The sequence below is a fragment of the Daphnia pulex genome, chromosome 8, assembly GCF_021134715.1.
Source record: "Daphnia pulex isolate KAP4 chromosome 8, ASM2113471v1".
NCBI classification, from domain to species: Eukaryota; Metazoa; Arthropoda; class Branchiopoda; order Diplostraca; family Daphniidae; genus Daphnia; species Daphnia pulex.
Genome location: NC_060024.1, coordinates 8092908 through 8110133, shown reverse-complemented (window position 1 = coordinate 8110133; position 17226 = coordinate 8092908). Strand labels below are relative to the sequence as shown.

The window sequence follows — 17226 nt, the reverse complement described above, 5'->3', positions numbered from 1 at the left end:
CCATTCTGTATTGGTTAAACATCGTGATATTATGTTTAACTTAACGGATAACGTAAAACATGCGTTAACGGACCCTTTTTTGCCTTAAGGGATATTATTTCTCAAAAGAAACGCAATTTTTTTTTAACGTAACGTAAAAATAACGTTAAATTTGCGTTAAAGTACTGTTTCAAACAACGCGTTAATTAACGTATTAACGTATAAACTTCAAAACCACGTTAACTTAACGGATAACGTAAACGTATTCGAAATCCTATAACGTAACATCACTAGTAAAACACACTTTCAGCCAATACAGACAACGCAAAACAACCGCACTAAATGGCGGACATTGAAATAATTGACACGCGAAACCGCGATGTGAATCTACTGTTCTATTTGCCTTTAAACCTGTATAAAGAAAACACTATATGAAAATAGTCAATGAGAAATGCTAATCAGCAACCATTTAGCGGGCTTATAGGATGCTTATGCTCCCATTATATACGCGCCAAAATTGTTTAAAACCCCGTTGGTAAAAGTAGCGATTTTTAAAAATTCATAACTTTTTACATATTAATTTTAATTCATTCCTGAAAAATGAATAATACACGTAAAGCTATTTTCTATAGAAATAAAAAAATTTGTAGCTATTGTAACATACAAGGATAAGGAGTGTATTGCTAATACTACATTCTAGTACAATCACTGTTAGACAGCCCCGGACAGCCCGATGCTCTACGCTTATATGCCCGGCTAGGCCGGCACAGTCATACAGTACGTCCGGTTGGACTACATATCAGACGTATCACATAGCGTGGTCATTGACCACGCAACATCCCCCTCTTTAACTCGCAGTCGTCCCCGACTGCGGCAACACAACGACAAAATTCATTCAAAAACATACAAAACATATCAAATAACTCACATCAGCAAAAAATTACTCGTCAGGAAATATCTCACACGTGCACGTGCCGAGTAGTCAGGACAAAACAAAGCAATCGACTAAAATATCCACAACAAAATAAATCTATACGAACAAAATTCACGCATCGACAGCACAAAACAATAATTCAATCACGCTTAATTCCCTATCACACAAAACCCATACAATAATAACTAATAAAATCTGTATGGCAAAGAAAACCAAACCGGAACAGTACTACGACTTTAAAAAAAATGCACAAAATACTGCAACCATTTGAAAAATCAATCACGTACAAAATGTCACTAACAATGAACTCAGTTCGACTTCCAGATCGTCACCCGTTAGTCTCTCCGATCGATAGCAATACTAATATGTAATTTTAAAAAAATAACGTGACAACGCTCTCTCCGCTGTCGCTCGTCGCTCTCTCCGCTGTCGCTCGTCGCTCTCTCCGCTGTCGCTCGTCGCTCTCTCCGCTCGTCGCTCTCTCCTCTGTCGCTCTCGTTCCTTCTTCTTTCTCTAGCTCCATTGTTTCTATCCCGCTCTGTCGTCTCGATCGCTCTATCTCTCCGTTGTCTCTTGCGTCGCTCTCTCTCTCCGTTGTCGCTCGCCGTCGCCTTGCTGTCGGGCTCTCGACCTTCCGCCGGTCTCCCAGCTTCTCTCCTCCCGTAGGTCTCTATCAATCGCTCTCTCTCCGTTGGTCTCTCTTCTCCGCTCCTTCCACCGGTCTCTCTTCGACCCTCTCGCCATCACCAATTATCTTGTCGATCTCCCGCTCCATAGGGGCTGATCAAGCTCTCTTTCCACCGGTCCAACTGCCTTCCTCCTTCGGCCATCACTGTCTTCGGGTCCGTACACCATACACAGCTCACTTCTTCACAACACAAAAAACACACAAAAAGAACACGAACAAAACACTAAACGACCCCGGCATGTTGCAACCTTCGAGAAGTGAAACACTTCCCGTTGCTCACCGTGCGTTTTCAGCGACCCCAGATCTTGCCCACGTCCGAAAGCTTTGACACTTCCCGCTGCTCACTGTGCGCTTACAAACCAAACGACCCCGTTTCTTGCGGACAAAAGGCTCACGCTTTTTCCGCTCAACGTGCGTTTTCAAGCGACCCCAGGTCTTGCACGCGGCCAAAAAGCTCGTTGCTCACCGTGCGCTTATAACCCAAACGACCCCGTTTCTTGCGGACAAAAGGCTCACGCTTTTTCCGCTAAACCTGCGTTTTCAAGTGACCCCGGATCTTGCCCGCGGTCTGAAACCCGCTGCTCACCGTGCGCTAACAACAACAAAACAACAAATCAACAACAATAACAAATACTACTCCCTAATTCTTACTTATCCCCCGCTCCGTTCTCCTCACCCTTGTTACCAGGGATCGCACTCAAGGCGCCGTTTTCTCCGTCACATCGCTCCGTCATAGCTATTGTAACATACAACGATAAGGAGTGTATTGCTAATACTACATTCTAGTAGAATCACTGTTAGACAGCCCTGGACAGCCCGATGCTCTACGCTTATATACCCGGCTAGGCCGGCACAGTCATACAGTACGTCCGGTTGGACTACATATCAGACGTATCACATAGCGTGGTCATTGACCACGCGACACTATGAAAACATTACAACAAAAAAAAATCGAAAAACATTTTTTTTTTCCCTGTACCTCCCTAACAATCTCGATTACGTTGTTTAGCAGCGCCAACTACATTCCTGAAAACGACGACACTTTTCAGGGATAGGACTCATAGGAGTCTCCCTACCATTAAGGCATTAAGCTCTTATACCATGCTCCATTATGGCCTACTGAACCCTAGGCCGGTGGTCGAGCTATACCCCTGAAGCATAGCCTACGTAAGTTACGGCCACTCAACGTTCTAATTTTAAACAAGGACTTTTCTTTGGCAAGGACTAAGAAAAAAAAATCAGATTTTGTTTTAAAAATGAGAAAAAACTCGCATTTTTTACAGAATCTAGGCATTCCATCTATTTCGCTTTAAAAATATAGAAAAAACAAGGAAAAATTTGAAAAATGGCATATGAATTGCACAGGTTGTAACCTAATACTACTCATATGAGAATTCACCGCTATAGAGGCTATTCACCTTGCGGCTTCGCGAGTCAATTGTTTCTATGTCCGCCATGTTTATTGGTCTTTTTGGTTGTCTGTATTGGCTGAAAGTGTTTTTTTTCAATACAAAGTGGATTTTGAGAATCAGCTTATTATTTTTTTATTTTTTTGTGTGTCTCAGTTAATTGCTACATATCTTGTTTAGTATGTGTAGCAATTTGTGTCTCCAGATCACATTCCTTGTATAGACCTTTTTCACATTGCGTAAAGTTGGGATTTTCTAATATGGCAATGCCGTAATCGGCCATTTTAGATTTCATTATTTTTTCCCTGTGTAAATTCCCATAAGGAATCGGGGTACCTTTACTTTTAATTCATTTTTTAATTATAAGTGTGTTACAGCCAATTTATTTTTCATCGATCGCGTTCCCCGATGAATTTGTAACATTTTCATGTATGGTAAGTATTACTTGTGGCTTATATTAATTATGTAATTTGAACTTTCATTAGGTTGTTTTGATTCTGGAATGTCAAAACAGACATGTTGTGTGTTGCCGTTTGGCTGCGGTAACAGATACAATGTTTATGAATCTGTTATGTAAGTTTTGCATCCCAAAAGTGAATGTTATTGGACATCCAGAATATGTGGTTTTATAAAGTAGGGACATCCAGAATATGTGGTTTTATAAAGTAGGAGCCATGTATGGCTGAAAAGAACAAATATGAGAAAAAAAGATTGGCAAAATAAAGCAGAGTTTGCAACATTTTGCTTCCGGTAACATATTATTTTTTAAAGTAATTCATTGATTAAGATCTTATTTTAAATATTTCCCTGAATAGTTCAGCCAAGTTATGTATTTAACTAAAGATGTTGACTGGGCACCAACACGTAATCAAGAGAATAATTCCATTGGGATGGCTACTGTTAAAAGAATTAGTCACTCTGTAAGAAGGCAGATTGCTAGTATATGTTCAAAGATGTAAGAGGATGGTGATTATGTCATGTAAACCATTACTTAACATATTTCATCATTTTCTCCCATAGACAGTATCAAAAGATGCAGTAACTGATGTTATGAAAGATACCGCTGGATATACCCAATGCAGAACACCTTTGATAGACACATCAACAAATTGGTGAATCAACAAACGAGCAGCATCCATCTACCTTCAACTGCTCTTGCATTAGAAAACTAGGCATTGGTTCTTCGAATAAAAGTATTGAAAAATGAAAAGACAATTACTAGTTGAAACAGTGTCACATGTTCAGTATCTGTATTAAAAACTTCTTTTCACCTCGTTTAATACAAATGTTTCTCTAGAAAGTAGAATCGTGAGTATTCTTATAGTGATAAATAAATAACGATAATGAATCAGAATCAGATAGCCTAATCATAGTGAACGCTTGGTCAGATTAGGGAACTAAATGTTAAAGCAGTTGAATTAGTAAATTTTAAACTAGTTAACCCCATTTACTTTTGAGGGAATTTTTACCACATATTCTGGATGTCCAATAACATTCACTTTTGGGATGCAAAACTTACACAACAGATTCATAAACATTGTATCTGTTACCGCAGCCAAACGGCAACACACAACATGTCTGTTTTGACATTCCAGAATCAAAACAACCTAATGAAAGTTCAAATTACATAATTAATATAAGCCACAAGTAATACTTACCATACATGAAAATGTTACAAATTCATCGGGGAACGCGATCGATGAAAAATAAATTGGCTGTAACACACTTATAATTAAAAAATGAATTAAAAGTAAAGGTACCCCGATTCCTTATGGGAATTTACACAGGGAAAAAATAATGAAATCTAAAATGGCCGATTACGGCATTGCCATATTAGAAAATCCCAACTTTACGCAATGTGAAAAAGGTCTATTTAAAAAAAATTTTTCCCCTGTTGTTTACTTTTTTCGCGACCGAATCTACAGAGAATTGGCCCGAGGGAAGAAAGGGGAGAAGAGGAAAGTATGGGTCCCCCTTTTTCATACTTTCCTTTTCATTTAAATCAAATTTTTTTAATCAAATTTAAAATTATAATAAAAATAAAAAAAATATTAATATTTTCGTTTACTCGAAAAATAACGTAGTTGGTGATCTGAGCGCTAGATGCGCCTCCTCCCAGAAAGGTCTTCTTTATCTATGTTACGCTCACACGCTCATACTCTCAGCTCATACCCCTCATTCAAAACCTTCAAAACTTTGAAAGAAACCCTTTGGCATGAAGAAGAATGCTTTCGGTTTAATATTGTGTGCGTTTTAGAGGTTTTAGAAGAATAATTTACCTTGACATCACCACCTGCAGGTGCGTAGTTTTCTTTAGGAGCCCCCATCTGTTCTGGCTTCAATCTGAATCGATTTTGACATTGCCACCACCTGGCTTGCAGTATTGGCGTTGGTCAAAGAACTAATTTTGGTCTTTGGAGTGCACAGTCTTTGAGCAAAACCCACCTGTACTTTTTTCATCGGTACTTAGAACAATTCAAAACATGATATCAATCAACATCAAGTATTTTTTTTTCTGTTTTGTCCCATTGTAGGAACTGATTACTGACGAGTTTCCAACATCTAGGTGAGTGCCAAGTTATTATATTTTTATTCTTGATGGATATGCATATTGTTCTTACTCAATGCCATTCTGGAAAGGGTTGGTGGGGATTCACCTAATCTAATGGGAATCTTGCTTAGACTGCTAGTCTCCAGAAAGAAGCGGAAACAATTTGATATAGTTAATAACGATGAACAAAAGAATATCCATTTTACACGTTCATTTTCTGATTCGAAAAAAGAATTATGGTACCGATGTAATATAGAACTTAACCGTAACTATAGTACGGGCAAGACGCGTTAGACAGACGGGAATTATGTGGCTATAAAATACCAGGTAATCACACACCACCAAAACCGACAGACGAGAAAACCCTAGAATTGACCTCGCCCACTGCTGCTGCTGCTGCTGCTCATCATGACCTCGGTCAATTACACGCAAATAACATCCCAACATGGAAAAGGAAAGTGTGTTAGATAGCTGGACACCCCCGGATTCGTAGTGGGAATCGCGTTTCACTTTTTATAATAATTGATTACCACCCTGTTTTAACCGTTGTAATTTGTTGTTAATTATCTAAAAATTTACAAATCTAGCTTATATATCTGTTGGATCCAGGTAAATCAATGATGACGTAGTCTCGATCTAGAAGTTGCGAGTTGTCTTTCTCTTATCTTTCTATATCTTTAGATCGTCATATGCCCACTTCCGGTTTTCAGTTTTACCATTCCCTCCCTCTGCCATTTAAAAAAAAAAAAAAAAAAAAAAAGTAATTAATGAGAATCCCCCCTTTTTTCACCTGCACTTAAGCGGATGCGTAAATGTGTTAGTAAGCCGGATATATACAAACAAAAAGTTGTAACCCCACAGTTGAAATCTTTCTAGACTTTTGATAGCTTCTTCTTTCTATCACTATCTAGCGCAGTATGAATTAGAATATTTTTGCCTTGTATTAACGACTAACGATATTTTTTAATCATTTTTTTAACCTTTTTGTTTTCTTTTTTTCTCTCTTTGTCTCTCTCCTTCATCCCCTTCATGTTTCCTTACTCTCTCCCTCCTCGATTCGATTGGTGCCATAAATGACGACCTATGGGCGCGACTCGCCACACTTGTCGATGCAGAACGGGTATGGATAGCAATAGCAACAGTTCTGCCGGCCGCGGAATGAAAACGGATGTCGGAATGAGCGGACTGGCCTTGGATCAGAGCAGCTCTTCCGGTCGCTCAACTCCAACCGACCTGCCACACAACAAGCTCTTCGTGGGTGGTCTCAGCTGGCAAACGTCGACCGACAAGCTGGGCGAGTACTTTGGCCAGTACGGTACCATTATCGACGTTCAGGTGCTCAAGGATCCTCTCACTCAGGTTGGCAACTCCTCTCTGTCTCACAAATTTAAGTACATTCCTAAATGGGACTCGAAAGAGTGTGCATGATTGGGAAAGATTTTTGGGGCTGCTAATTGGGCGAGCAGGACAAGAAACTTGACGTGGACAGCGGAATCAAATGACAATTGAGAGGCCCAGATTAATTGAAATTTCTTTTTCTTTTATTCTTTTGCGGGTTGTATATGGATGAATCGATCGATCACAGAGAAGTCGAGGCTTTGGCTTCATCACCTTTGCCGAAGCAAGCAGCGTGGATCGTGTGCTGGCCGTCCCTGCGCACACTCTCAATGGCAGGAAGATCGACCCAAAACACGCGACGCCCAAGAACAATGGCAAAGTGACGTCTTCATCCAAGACGAGGAAGGTCTTCGTCGGTGGTGTCAGTCAGGACACGTCAGCCGACGAAGTCGAGGACTATTTCAATCAATTTGGACACGTCGAGGAGGCCGTTATGCTGATGGACCAGCAGACGAAACGTCACCGCGGATTCGGATTCGTCACATTCGAGAGCGAGGACGTCGTTGATCGCATCTGCGAGATTCACTACCACATGATCAAGGACAAGAAGGTGGAATGCAAGAAAGCCCAGCCCAAGGAGGCCATTCTGGCTTCGAACACATCGGCCCTCCTGGCTGCTAAACATAGCGTTCTTCTCAATGGTTTCGGCGTCGCTGGATTGGCTTTGGAAGTGGCTCACGTTCAACAATCGTCTGTCATACAGGTAGCCGCTCTGCATTTTTTGGCCACTCAAGCGGCTCAAGTCCAAGCTGCCGTTGTAGCCCATCAACAGCAGGCCGCTTTGGCTCAGTCGGCCGTTGCTTCCGCTGGCTACGGAAAACTTGTGTCCAGTTATCCACCATTATCCAGCTACCGCTACAGTCCTTATTCTCTACCCGGCGCTGCCCAGGGAAACGTCCAGGCTGCAGCTGCAGCCGCCGCCATGGCTGCCGCTTCTTCCGGTCACCACCATCATTACCACGCCATGTCAACCGCTTCTACAGCCACACAACAGGCGGCCGCCTACCAAGGATACAACTTGGCCAACGTGGACATGTCCAGTTTTCAGGGAGTCGACTGGAACCAAATCTACGGAATGGGAATGTAGGGATAGCTCTTCACTTGACGGAGCAAGAAGTAAGAAAATAAAATTGTGTGAAAATTGACGACTTTTTCTCTCCCTTTCTTGTTCTTTTCCTCTTTCTACCTTCATCATTTGTTTTTGTTTGTTTGTTTTTTTGTTCATTTTTCTCATTTCTTGTCGAAACCAACGATGATACCCTCATCTTCTCCCGTTAAGAAACTAATTGTCCTTTCATTTGTGTTGTGATATTATTTTTAAATATCATTTGTCATATTGGTGCCGAATCGTAAATTGAACGAGAAAAAAAGATGAGTAAAAAGAAAGAAATAATAATTAATCAAAATTCAGAATGAGCAATATGCGTTTTAACTTTTGTCGTCTTTGCAGCGAGCCATGTTTTTGTCCGTGTTTTGTTTGTTTGTATGTTTATCTTTTTTGGCATATTTTTTTTTTTTTTCCTAACGATTTGAAATTATCAAATTTAGTAACTTTCACTGCACTGATCTTAAGTAAATCATGAACAATGTGAAACCCCAAAGTCTCGGACTCCGGATAGTAATGAAAGTTACGTTTTTTCACCATTATTATAGTGATGTAAACAAAAAATTCAAAAACGTATTCCGATTTTTTTTTTTTTTTTTGCGTTAGTTAGTTTAGTCCCGAGTAAACAAGTGTCATATTTCTTTGTCAAATGTTCAAATAATATATTTTGTCGATTGCAACACTAGATGGCGAAATGTATTGTATTGTTGTCTTGGCCATGTTAGGACGAACAAATGTCAAAAATTATGTTTGGCTTCTGTGTCTAGTTTCTTTATTTTTACGAACCAAATTTAACCACATAAGTATTTTAGTCCAATCCCTTTAGTTTATTACGTACTTATAACTTACACCCATCTCTGTATTCTACTTTTTTAAAAGAAGAAGAAATTGCAGGGAAAGTAGCTGATAAATTGCTGCTGCTGCTGCTGGTCTGCTGCAAGAGGAAAAGCAGCTGGAAACTGTTAAACCCAACTAGAAAATGAACCAAAAAGGCAAAAACAAGCAAAAACCTTTACTCTCAAGCTACGAATTTTAATCATGTTTTTTATGTAAACTCTTTTGAATGTTTGAGTGTTTTTTTGTTTTTTTTTTCAATTATTGCCATTAATTTTTTTGGCTCACACTATTTTGGTTGTCTTTTTAGGTTCCAGTCTTCCATCATGGTCTATTAACAGTTAATAGACCATGCCTCCATGTTCCCGATACATCACCATATTATACTAATTAAATGAGTTATGTATTTTGTCTTAGTCATCAATACTAGAAAAATGCACTATTTAATATTGAAAATGAAGAGGTGTGAAACTTGAAATTAGAATTATTGCATAAGGCAAATTTAAATCCCTTGATACTGTTAGAAAAAAAAGTAAAAAATTTGATATATCGATTTAATACCGAAGAACGAATATTCTTCTCTCAAAAAACGGGTGCTATATTTCAGTTGTCATTCAGCGTCGAACTCAGAAGCTGATTTGTTAGCACCAGCCAAGAACGAACTAATAAATCGAGGCAAAAAAATAGCGACCAGAATGAAAATATCTATACATACAAAATATCCTTCGGGAATGGAAATAGCTACAGATGTGAGAGGGTCTAGCGTCTAGGTCGTCGTCGACGTACAGTGGAAAGAGGAATGTTGTCTTCATTTTGGTCATTTACATTTATCAGACACTTACTAGTGGTAGTGGGCATATAAATTAGGCTATAATATTTCCTTGACTAGTAAGAGTCTTTCCAGTAAAAGTACGTAAATGAAAAGCCTGCCACGAGCTTGAAAGGATTAATTAGTTTATAATCATTGAAAATTATGTGTTATCAAATTCTGAAACATAAACAATCGGAAAATGTGTATAAAATTGTAATGAGCCTTGAAAAAAACATGCATGTGCAGAGAAGTGATCTGTAACAGTCACTGGGAATGTTTGACGCTAGCATCATTCCCAAATTTTCTCGGAATCCTAGAGGCTGAACCATGCATTTTTTTAATAGCCATTATAGCCTTTAAATCTATGATGGAAAGGACTACGCAACTCTTAATCTAGATTAAAATTCCTTAACCATTGCGATGTTTAGTTTTAATAAAACTATTTAACTTCGTTTAATATGTTTTGGTGTTTGGTTTTTGGTTTTTTCAAATCTAAACGCCAAACATTTGGGCTCTTAACTACTAGCGAACCTAGCGGTGGTAGATAGTCCATCTCTATTTAAAATGTGCTGCCATCTAGTGTTGGATTTTCATTTCCTATAGAAGCAGTTTATTTGTCAAAATTGGTTTGTCTCTCGACAGTAATACTAGTCGGTTGTTTTTTGTGATTACTCGAGTCTACTCCCGGTTTTGGCCTGCTGTTGTTTCTTATCTAAACAATTAAAAATGTTTGCCTTGGTTAATCGAATTCTGGACTGGTTCAAAAGCTTATTTTGGAAAGAGGAAATGGAACTAACATTAGTAGGATTACAATATTCTGGCAAAACGACATTCGTCAACGTTATCGCGGTATCTCATCTTTGATGATTCATCCCTCTTTATTTTTAGCGTAATCAACACATTTTCTTATTTATTTACAGTCTGGACAATTCAGTGAAGATATGATACCTACTGTTGGGTTCAACATGAGAAAGATAACCAAAGGAAATGTCACTATCAAATTATGGGATATTGGAGGTCAACCCCGATTCAGATCAATGTGGGAAAGATACTGCAGAGGTGTCAATGCTATTGTGTAAGTGTCATGGTAGTTTTAAATATTTCACAGCTGATTCTTATTCTCATTTTATTTCATTTGTTGTAGATATATGGTTGATGCAGCTGATCACGACAAAATTGAAGCTTCCCGAAATGAGCTTCACCATTTACTGGATAAACCACAACTAGCAGGTATTCCTGTGTTGGTTTTGGGCAACAAGAGGGACCTACCAAATGCATTGGATGAAAATGGACTGATCGAGAGGATGTGAGTGTAGAAATCTGTGTAGGAACCAGTGTTGAACTGTAATGAAGACTAAATTTCTCTCGATAGGAATTTGTCAGCCATCCAGGACAGAGAAATTTGCTGCTATTCAATTTCATGCAAGGAAAAGGGCAACATTGACATCACTCTACAATGGCTGATTACACATTCCAAGTCGGGTGGCACCCGTTAATGGGCCGAGGCTAGAAAAGACAAGGGAAGGCAAGAGCGACAATTGATCAGTCATATCAAATGCAGCCGACTCGGTACGAGATCAAAAATCAATCCTCTTGTACGAATACGACTCTTTGTTTTTCTCATGTGGAGCTCCGCTTTGTCTGTGAAAGCTCGATCAACCGGTCGCTATTAACTGCTGATTCTCTTTTTCGATGGAAACAATTGTTTCTTGATTATTATGATACATTTTGTCGTACTCCACACTTAATTCCTCCTTTTTTTTCCCCAATTTATCAATGTCGCATTGTATCCATTTTTTTTCGCCTTTTCAGTAGATTAAAGAAAATTTAAAAGGTCTATCGCATTGTGTCGTGTGTGGTATTGATTTCTCATTTTTTTTTATATATAGAAGTTGAATAGAAAATCGATATATTATACACCTTGGATCGTGCACAATTTGTAAGGTTATCATATTTGTTTTGACACGTACATAAACATTTCTGGGGTGGGGTAAGAGATGATGAAACAACGCAGAGGTGAGGGAAAAATAATTCTGTCTTCGATACTAATTATTTTTATTTTTTGGCACCTGAAAAAAAAAAGAGCGACGCTGGATTAAATTCATAAAAAGGGTAATAGTAAGTGAGGTCGGGGGGGGGGGGAGGATTTGAGCCACGAATAGATTGACAAGGATCAGAATTCTAAACGCGTGTGTAAGTTTGATTTAAAAAAAAAAAACGAACGAATCGACGTCCCTGATGTAAACGGAGAGTGTGTGTGTGTGTGTTTATGCGTGGTGTGTAGAACAGTACGAACATAAACGACGATTGAAATCAGTTAAAAACAGACAACACACGCACACAGAGTTGGTAAGGTATTTTTTCTCTGGCCAAATAGAAGTGTGAAAACAAATCAAATGGGGGGGGAAATAAAGGCACGCCAAACCCATCCGACCTTGGAGAGCATTCATTCTTCTTTTTCATTAAAAAATAATCATTAAAAAACCGTACAGGGGACAAGCTAGGCCAACAGATGGCGAATTACTCATCACTTGCGTGTTTTAGGAAATAAAATAATAAAAAAGAACGTTTTTAATTGTGGTCAAGGAGAGAAAAGATTTTTGTTTTCTGGATTCTTTAAAATGCACCAAGGTGTGTGTGTGGTTGGCTTCCGGTGACTTTTCCTTTCTTTCTGTGTGTGTGTGTTGCCTTCCTGTATGTGTGTGTGTGTGTTTTTGTATCGAGTTTTGGTATATTGGAAATTTTACAAAGTGGTCGGGGTGGTAAAATGGCACTGGGAGAGGGAGGCTTGGCAACGGCAGACGAGCGTGCGCAAGCGCTTGACATTTCCGCTGCCGCCACCGCCTGAGGGAGAAGAATGGATCACGGCTGGTGAGGAAGCGACGGATGATTCAGCCGAGCACGGCGACATGGAGACGGATGACGGAAGACCGGAATCGATTCCCATGGAAGTGGGATCAGCTGACAGAGGTAACTCTTCCTCGTCTTCCGGCTCCTCGATCGAGAGCCGCGTGAACGGGATCAGAGCCGCGTGATCTTCCGGCTTATTGCCGCTGTCGCCGGCCGAGAGATGGCAAGTGCAGCGCTGAGGACTCGGCGGATTCAGCTGTCGCTCAAAATCCAGCAGCTGGCCCATAAAGTTGAAGTTGGGCGAAATGTTGGACTTTTTTCGGCGCACAAAGTCGTACGCGTCGTTCAGACTCATCGACATTTTGTACATCAAATAAGCCTGGTCCACCAAAAAAGAAAGAGAAAAAAGAAAAAAAGAGAGTTAGAAAACATTATTTCTGGACCGATCCCAAAAGGGCTGTTTATCTGTCAACTCACCACTGTGATGGTGACGGAGCGGGAAATTCCGGCCAGGCAGTGGACTAGAACGCCTTCCTGCCGCTCTCGAGCTCCATCTAATGGAAATCAAATCAGCATTAAGAGAATGATAAATCTCTCTCTAGCTCTCTCCCGCCGAGCACGCGCACGACCTTGTACTTAATGGAATATTGATTCACAAAAGGAGAGAAAGAGAAAGAAAAGAAGGAGAGCTAAACAAGAAGAAAAAAAGGAAAGAAAAAGGAGAGAGAGAGAGAGGGAAGAAAAAAAACTTGTTGCCATGACGACAGCAGCTGAGCAGGAAGCTGAATCCCGTCGCGCTCTTTTTCGCATGCGATTATGCATCGACGACATACACATGTAAACATGACAAACTTATCGATTTCTCTCTTCTCTACTCTCTCTCGAATGTGATTCCGCACAGTTTCTCGACGAGAAAATCAATGACGATTCAATCGTCGCACACACACACAACTAAGGCGGATAATTACCAATGAAGCCGATGGCGGAAGGGAAGAAACTGGCCAGATTTTGACTCCAATGATCCGTGATAGGAATTTGCAAGTACTGGATCGTCCCGGAATCTTCGAAAACGTTGGGCAAATTCGGCGTCACATTCACCACGTACTGCAAAATGACATAATAGATTAAAAATTAATTTATATTGAATAAAAAACACGTATTTTCATTTTTAAAAAATCCAAAACTTACGCGGATGCGGTGTTTGTCGAGGGCGTCACAATCGCGGGAATTTTGGGCGTTGCCGAGGAACAGGTGAGGAAGGATTTCGACTGGGAAACCGGGATCGGCCAGCGGATCCATGTCATTCATGGCGGTGAGTCCCAAATGTTTGGCGCCCAGGCCGCCCATGTCTGCCGAGTCGGCCGTGACGTTGTCCAGCATCAGCGGCGGAAGCGGCTCCGATTCGAGGCCGAGTCGAAGTCCAACGCTCAGCCCCAAACTGAAGCCGGAACCAAATTCCGGCGGGCCGACTCCGATTCCGTTCTCGTCATCGACGCGAATTTCGCCCGACTCCAAGGACGAGTCGGGACGCTCTTCTTCTGAATCAGAAGCGGACCGGGAACCGAGCGAGCCCGGCCGGCGATTGTTCAGACTGAGTGGGCGGACGACACCCGTCGTGGACCTGAGCCCAGCATCGCCGCCGATGCGCAAGTTGGGAAGGACTTCGCTCGGGTTGGCCGTCTCAGATTCCCGCGTCACGCACCATTCCGGGTACTTGTTCCGGAACTCTTCCACACCTCCTAATGAATGAATGAATAAATCAACCTAATTAGCATTTTCATCCAACAAGAAGGAAAAAACTTTTTTAATTCTTTTCATTTTATTTTTGTTTTGTTTTGTTGTTTTGGTCTCGGGTGTGTGTGTTGATGTTGGCGTCATTGAATGAGCGCCAAGTCAACGCCATCTATGCCTTCGAGATTTCAACTGATTCATTGACAGAAAGGAAATGTCGACGTTAACTCAATTAGCGAGTCGTTAGACTCAAACAAGAAAAGCACGCGAATAACGACAACAAGTCGGCGACAAAACAAAACGAAAATTTCCGTCAAATGAAAGAAGAAAAAAAGGAATCGAAAAATGTGTGGAAAAACAGACAAGATGGCGTTGCGGAAAAATGAGGTTAGGGCCCTCTTGTCTGCTGTTGTATCGCATAGAAAAAAAGACCAGAGAGATATATATTTTTATTTTAGAAAGCGCTTCGAGTTCTTGACAAAAGCCAAGATTCCTCCTCCTCCTCCATCTTCTTCTACCCCTCCAACAAGATGGAGACCCCCCCTACACCAGAGCCTATTCTTACTCTTTTTTGGGGGGGAATACTGAAAAATTCTTCTCCTTCTTCTTCTTCAAAGGGGGCCCTATATTTTTCGAAATCTTTTCAATGAGCATCGTTCACGTTTAAGTCCTTGAACGCGATCAGCGTGCCACATTGTAAGAGCCAAGGGCTTATAATAAAGAAAGAAAGAAAAGAAAAAGAGAGGGAGACTATTGGGCTGTTTTGGGCTGCGCCATTCAGACTTCTTCCAATCCCCGCTCCCTTTTTGTCGGTGGCGCGGATTGAAAACGGTTTCCGATCCGCGCCCATTTTGGCTTCGGTGAATGGGCGGGAGGATGAAGGGGGAGACGGCGGAAATGCAACAGTTTCGTCACCGTTTTTCTTCTTTTATTTGCAGACACAGTTTGATTCAGATGGAAAATGAGGTCAGATTTAAAACCAAATCACACTTAGTCCCCCCCCCCGTTAAAACGATGATTATCAAGTTTGACACACACACACACCTCACTAGGTGCAGCCGTTCAAGGAGAGGCCCCTTTAATTTCTGCCTCCCGTTTTAGTTAGAAAAGGAAAAAAGGAGAGAGAAGGAGAAGAAAAAGTTCTTTTTTGACGTGTTGTGTGTTATGTTTGGGAGATCCACCGGAAGTCTCTCTCCCACCCCCCTCGGGCTGTCGAAAAACTCTAAACTCCCCTGCCGTGTGTTTTAAAGGAGGTCCCGAGGGCCATCTGTTCCTTCTCTCTCTCTCTCTAGAAACTTGAAAAAATATATATAAATGGAGGATTCGAGACTTTGGAAACGAAAAAAAGCAAAAAAAAAGAGATTTCCGGTGACGCGGATTACTACGCTATAGCTAATGCGGCATTGTTTGATGAGAATTACGAAAAATATAAAAAAAAGAGAACAATGAGAAAAAGAAAAAGGAAAAAAAAAATCCGCACAATGAATGTGTGTTTTCACCGGATGTTATACGCCCATTATTTCCCACCACACGGCGCGACGACGCCATTTTGTGCCGATTCTTACTACAGATATCGATGCATCCATCACACACACACACAGAGAGAGAAAAGAGTAGGAGAGAGAGAGGGCGGGAAAAAATGAAAGAAAATCGTCTGCCTGTCGACAACTTCCGTCGAAACAAAATGGCGGTCAAAGTGTGTGTGTGTGTGTCTGGCTGGGAGATAAGACCAAGCTCGACTGTCTGGGTTTTTATTTGATTTGTTTTTGTGAAATGGCCAACGAGATAATCTCACCTTGAAGGCAGACGACTGGACATCCATCCTGGATAAGAGATTTGCGCAAAACGGAAACAATCTCGCCACCTCCTCCGCACAAGACGAAGGTGTGTTGCTGCTGCTTCTTGTTGGTCGAGGCCCCCTGCCCACTTCCGGTGGTGGGTGGTGATAGGAACGGCGTCCGGACTGGCAGTAGTTTAGGGCCGCCATCCGCCGGATTATTGTTGGATTTGTTGAGAACGGCGCTGATGGTGACTTTGCCTCCGGCTAGCCGCCGCAGCATGATGGACGGCAGAGACAAGTGAACGGCTCGGCGGATGTGACACTCGCCGAAATCGGCGGCCGAGCGACAATCCAGCAAAGTCATCACGTCGCCTTCGCCCAGTGGCGGCGGCGGCGACGGATTAGCTGTTGCGTCACGAAGTTGAGCCCACAATCCATCGGCGCTAATCACTCCGTCACCACAATCTGCCATTTCGGACATGGCCGGCATTTTCACCATCACACACACACACAAAAGACTTCAACTTTCCCCCCCAAACTCACACACACACACTGGGTGCACACACACACACACACACACCAAACACTGAGAGACAAAATCGGAACGGGGCGTCGTCGAAACACACTCGAATAACAAACAAAACGGTGGCCTGTCTTTTGTCGTGCCCGTCTGTTTTGCTTTCCCAAAAGGATGTGAGAGAAAACAAAAATAATGTGATGGCTGTTTTGGGTTGTGAGTGTGGTGTGTGTGTAAAAGTTTAAAAAATCTTGAAATAAAAAAGAAAGCGTCCGTTCTTCGTCAGAGCTGCACTGCGATTGACTCTCTGCACTCTGTAGCCTCTGGGTAAAAAGGCCTTTCAGTTGTGCGACTAGCGGTGGCGCTAGTAGTCGTCCGGTGGGCGGTTGGAGGGAAAAAATGAAAAAAGTTTGTTTCTACTCTCGTGAAGTGGCGGGGGGGTTGGTGGGTTGGCTGGGCGGCGCAGAGATAGATAGAAACGAAAGGCCGTGGAATGGGAGAGAACCTTGATAAGATGGCAGCACCGTCTATTGTTTTCCTCTTACGTTTGTTTCTTTTTCTTCCTTTTTTCTATTTTATTTTTCCCTAATTTCTTTCTTGACTGGAAGGGCGGAGCTTGGCCATCCCGACGAGTGTGTT

At 41.5% G+C, this 17226-nt stretch overlaps 3 protein-coding genes and 1 long non-coding RNA gene across 12 annotated transcripts; 3 read left to right on the top strand and 1 right to left on the bottom strand.

The window, feature by feature from the left end:
* The first annotated feature begins 3264 nt into the window (after positions 1-3264).
* On the top strand, positions 3265-4313 carry LOC124200335. 2 transcript variants are annotated; one of them, XR_006877275.1, is made up of 3 exons: positions 3265-3760; positions 3826-3976; positions 4031-4313. It is a non-coding gene; the product is annotated as an uncharacterized LOC124200335 (long non-coding RNA). The 2 variants fall into 2 exon arrangements; XR_006877274.1 differs by having other exon boundaries at positions 3269-3760; positions 3826-3965.
* An 826-nt stretch (positions 4314-5139) lies between these two features.
* Positions 5140-8811, top strand: LOC124199648 (RNA-binding protein Musashi homolog 2-like). 8 transcript variants are annotated; one of them, XM_046595555.1, is made up of 7 exons: positions 5140-5309; positions 5392-5472; positions 5545-5576; positions 5651-5800; positions 5889-6015; positions 6677-6920; positions 7147-8811. In XM_046595555.1, the coding sequence occupies exons 4-7, from the start codon at positions 5743-5745 to the stop codon at positions 8044-8046; spliced, it is 1329 nt and encodes a 442-aa protein (XP_046451511.1). In that variant the 5' UTR covers positions 5140-5309; positions 5392-5472; positions 5545-5576; positions 5651-5742; the 3' UTR covers positions 8047-8811. The 8 variants fall into 8 exon arrangements, with proteins under 8 accessions (XP_046451511.1, XP_046451512.1, XP_046451517.1 ...); XM_046595556.1 differs by lacking the exon at positions 5392-5472; XM_046595561.1 differs by lacking the exon at positions 5651-5800 and having other exon boundaries at positions 5142-5309.
* A 1509-nt stretch (positions 8812-10320) lies between these two features.
* LOC124200836 (ADP-ribosylation factor-like protein 8B-A) lies at positions 10321-11450 on the top strand. Its single transcript, XM_046597166.1, has 4 exons — positions 10321-10558; positions 10630-10784; positions 10854-11015; positions 11082-11450. Exons 1-4 carry the CDS (start codon positions 10436-10438, stop codon positions 11203-11205), a joined length of 564 nt encoding a protein of 187 aa, XP_046453122.1. The 5' UTR covers positions 10321-10435; the 3' UTR covers positions 11206-11450.
* Positions 11451-11601: 151 nt separating this feature from the next.
* LOC124200834 (dual specificity protein phosphatase 9-like) lies at positions 11602-16930 on the bottom strand. Its single transcript, XM_046597162.1, has 5 exons — positions 16086-16930; positions 13748-14298; positions 13528-13663; positions 13037-13113; positions 11602-12938 (listed from the first exon to the last, which is right to left on the bottom strand). Exons 1-5 carry the CDS (start codon positions 16567-16569, stop codon positions 12453-12455), a joined length of 1734 nt encoding a protein of 577 aa, XP_046453118.1. The 5' UTR covers positions 16570-16930; the 3' UTR covers positions 11602-12452.
* Positions 16931-17226: the final 296 nt, after the last annotated feature.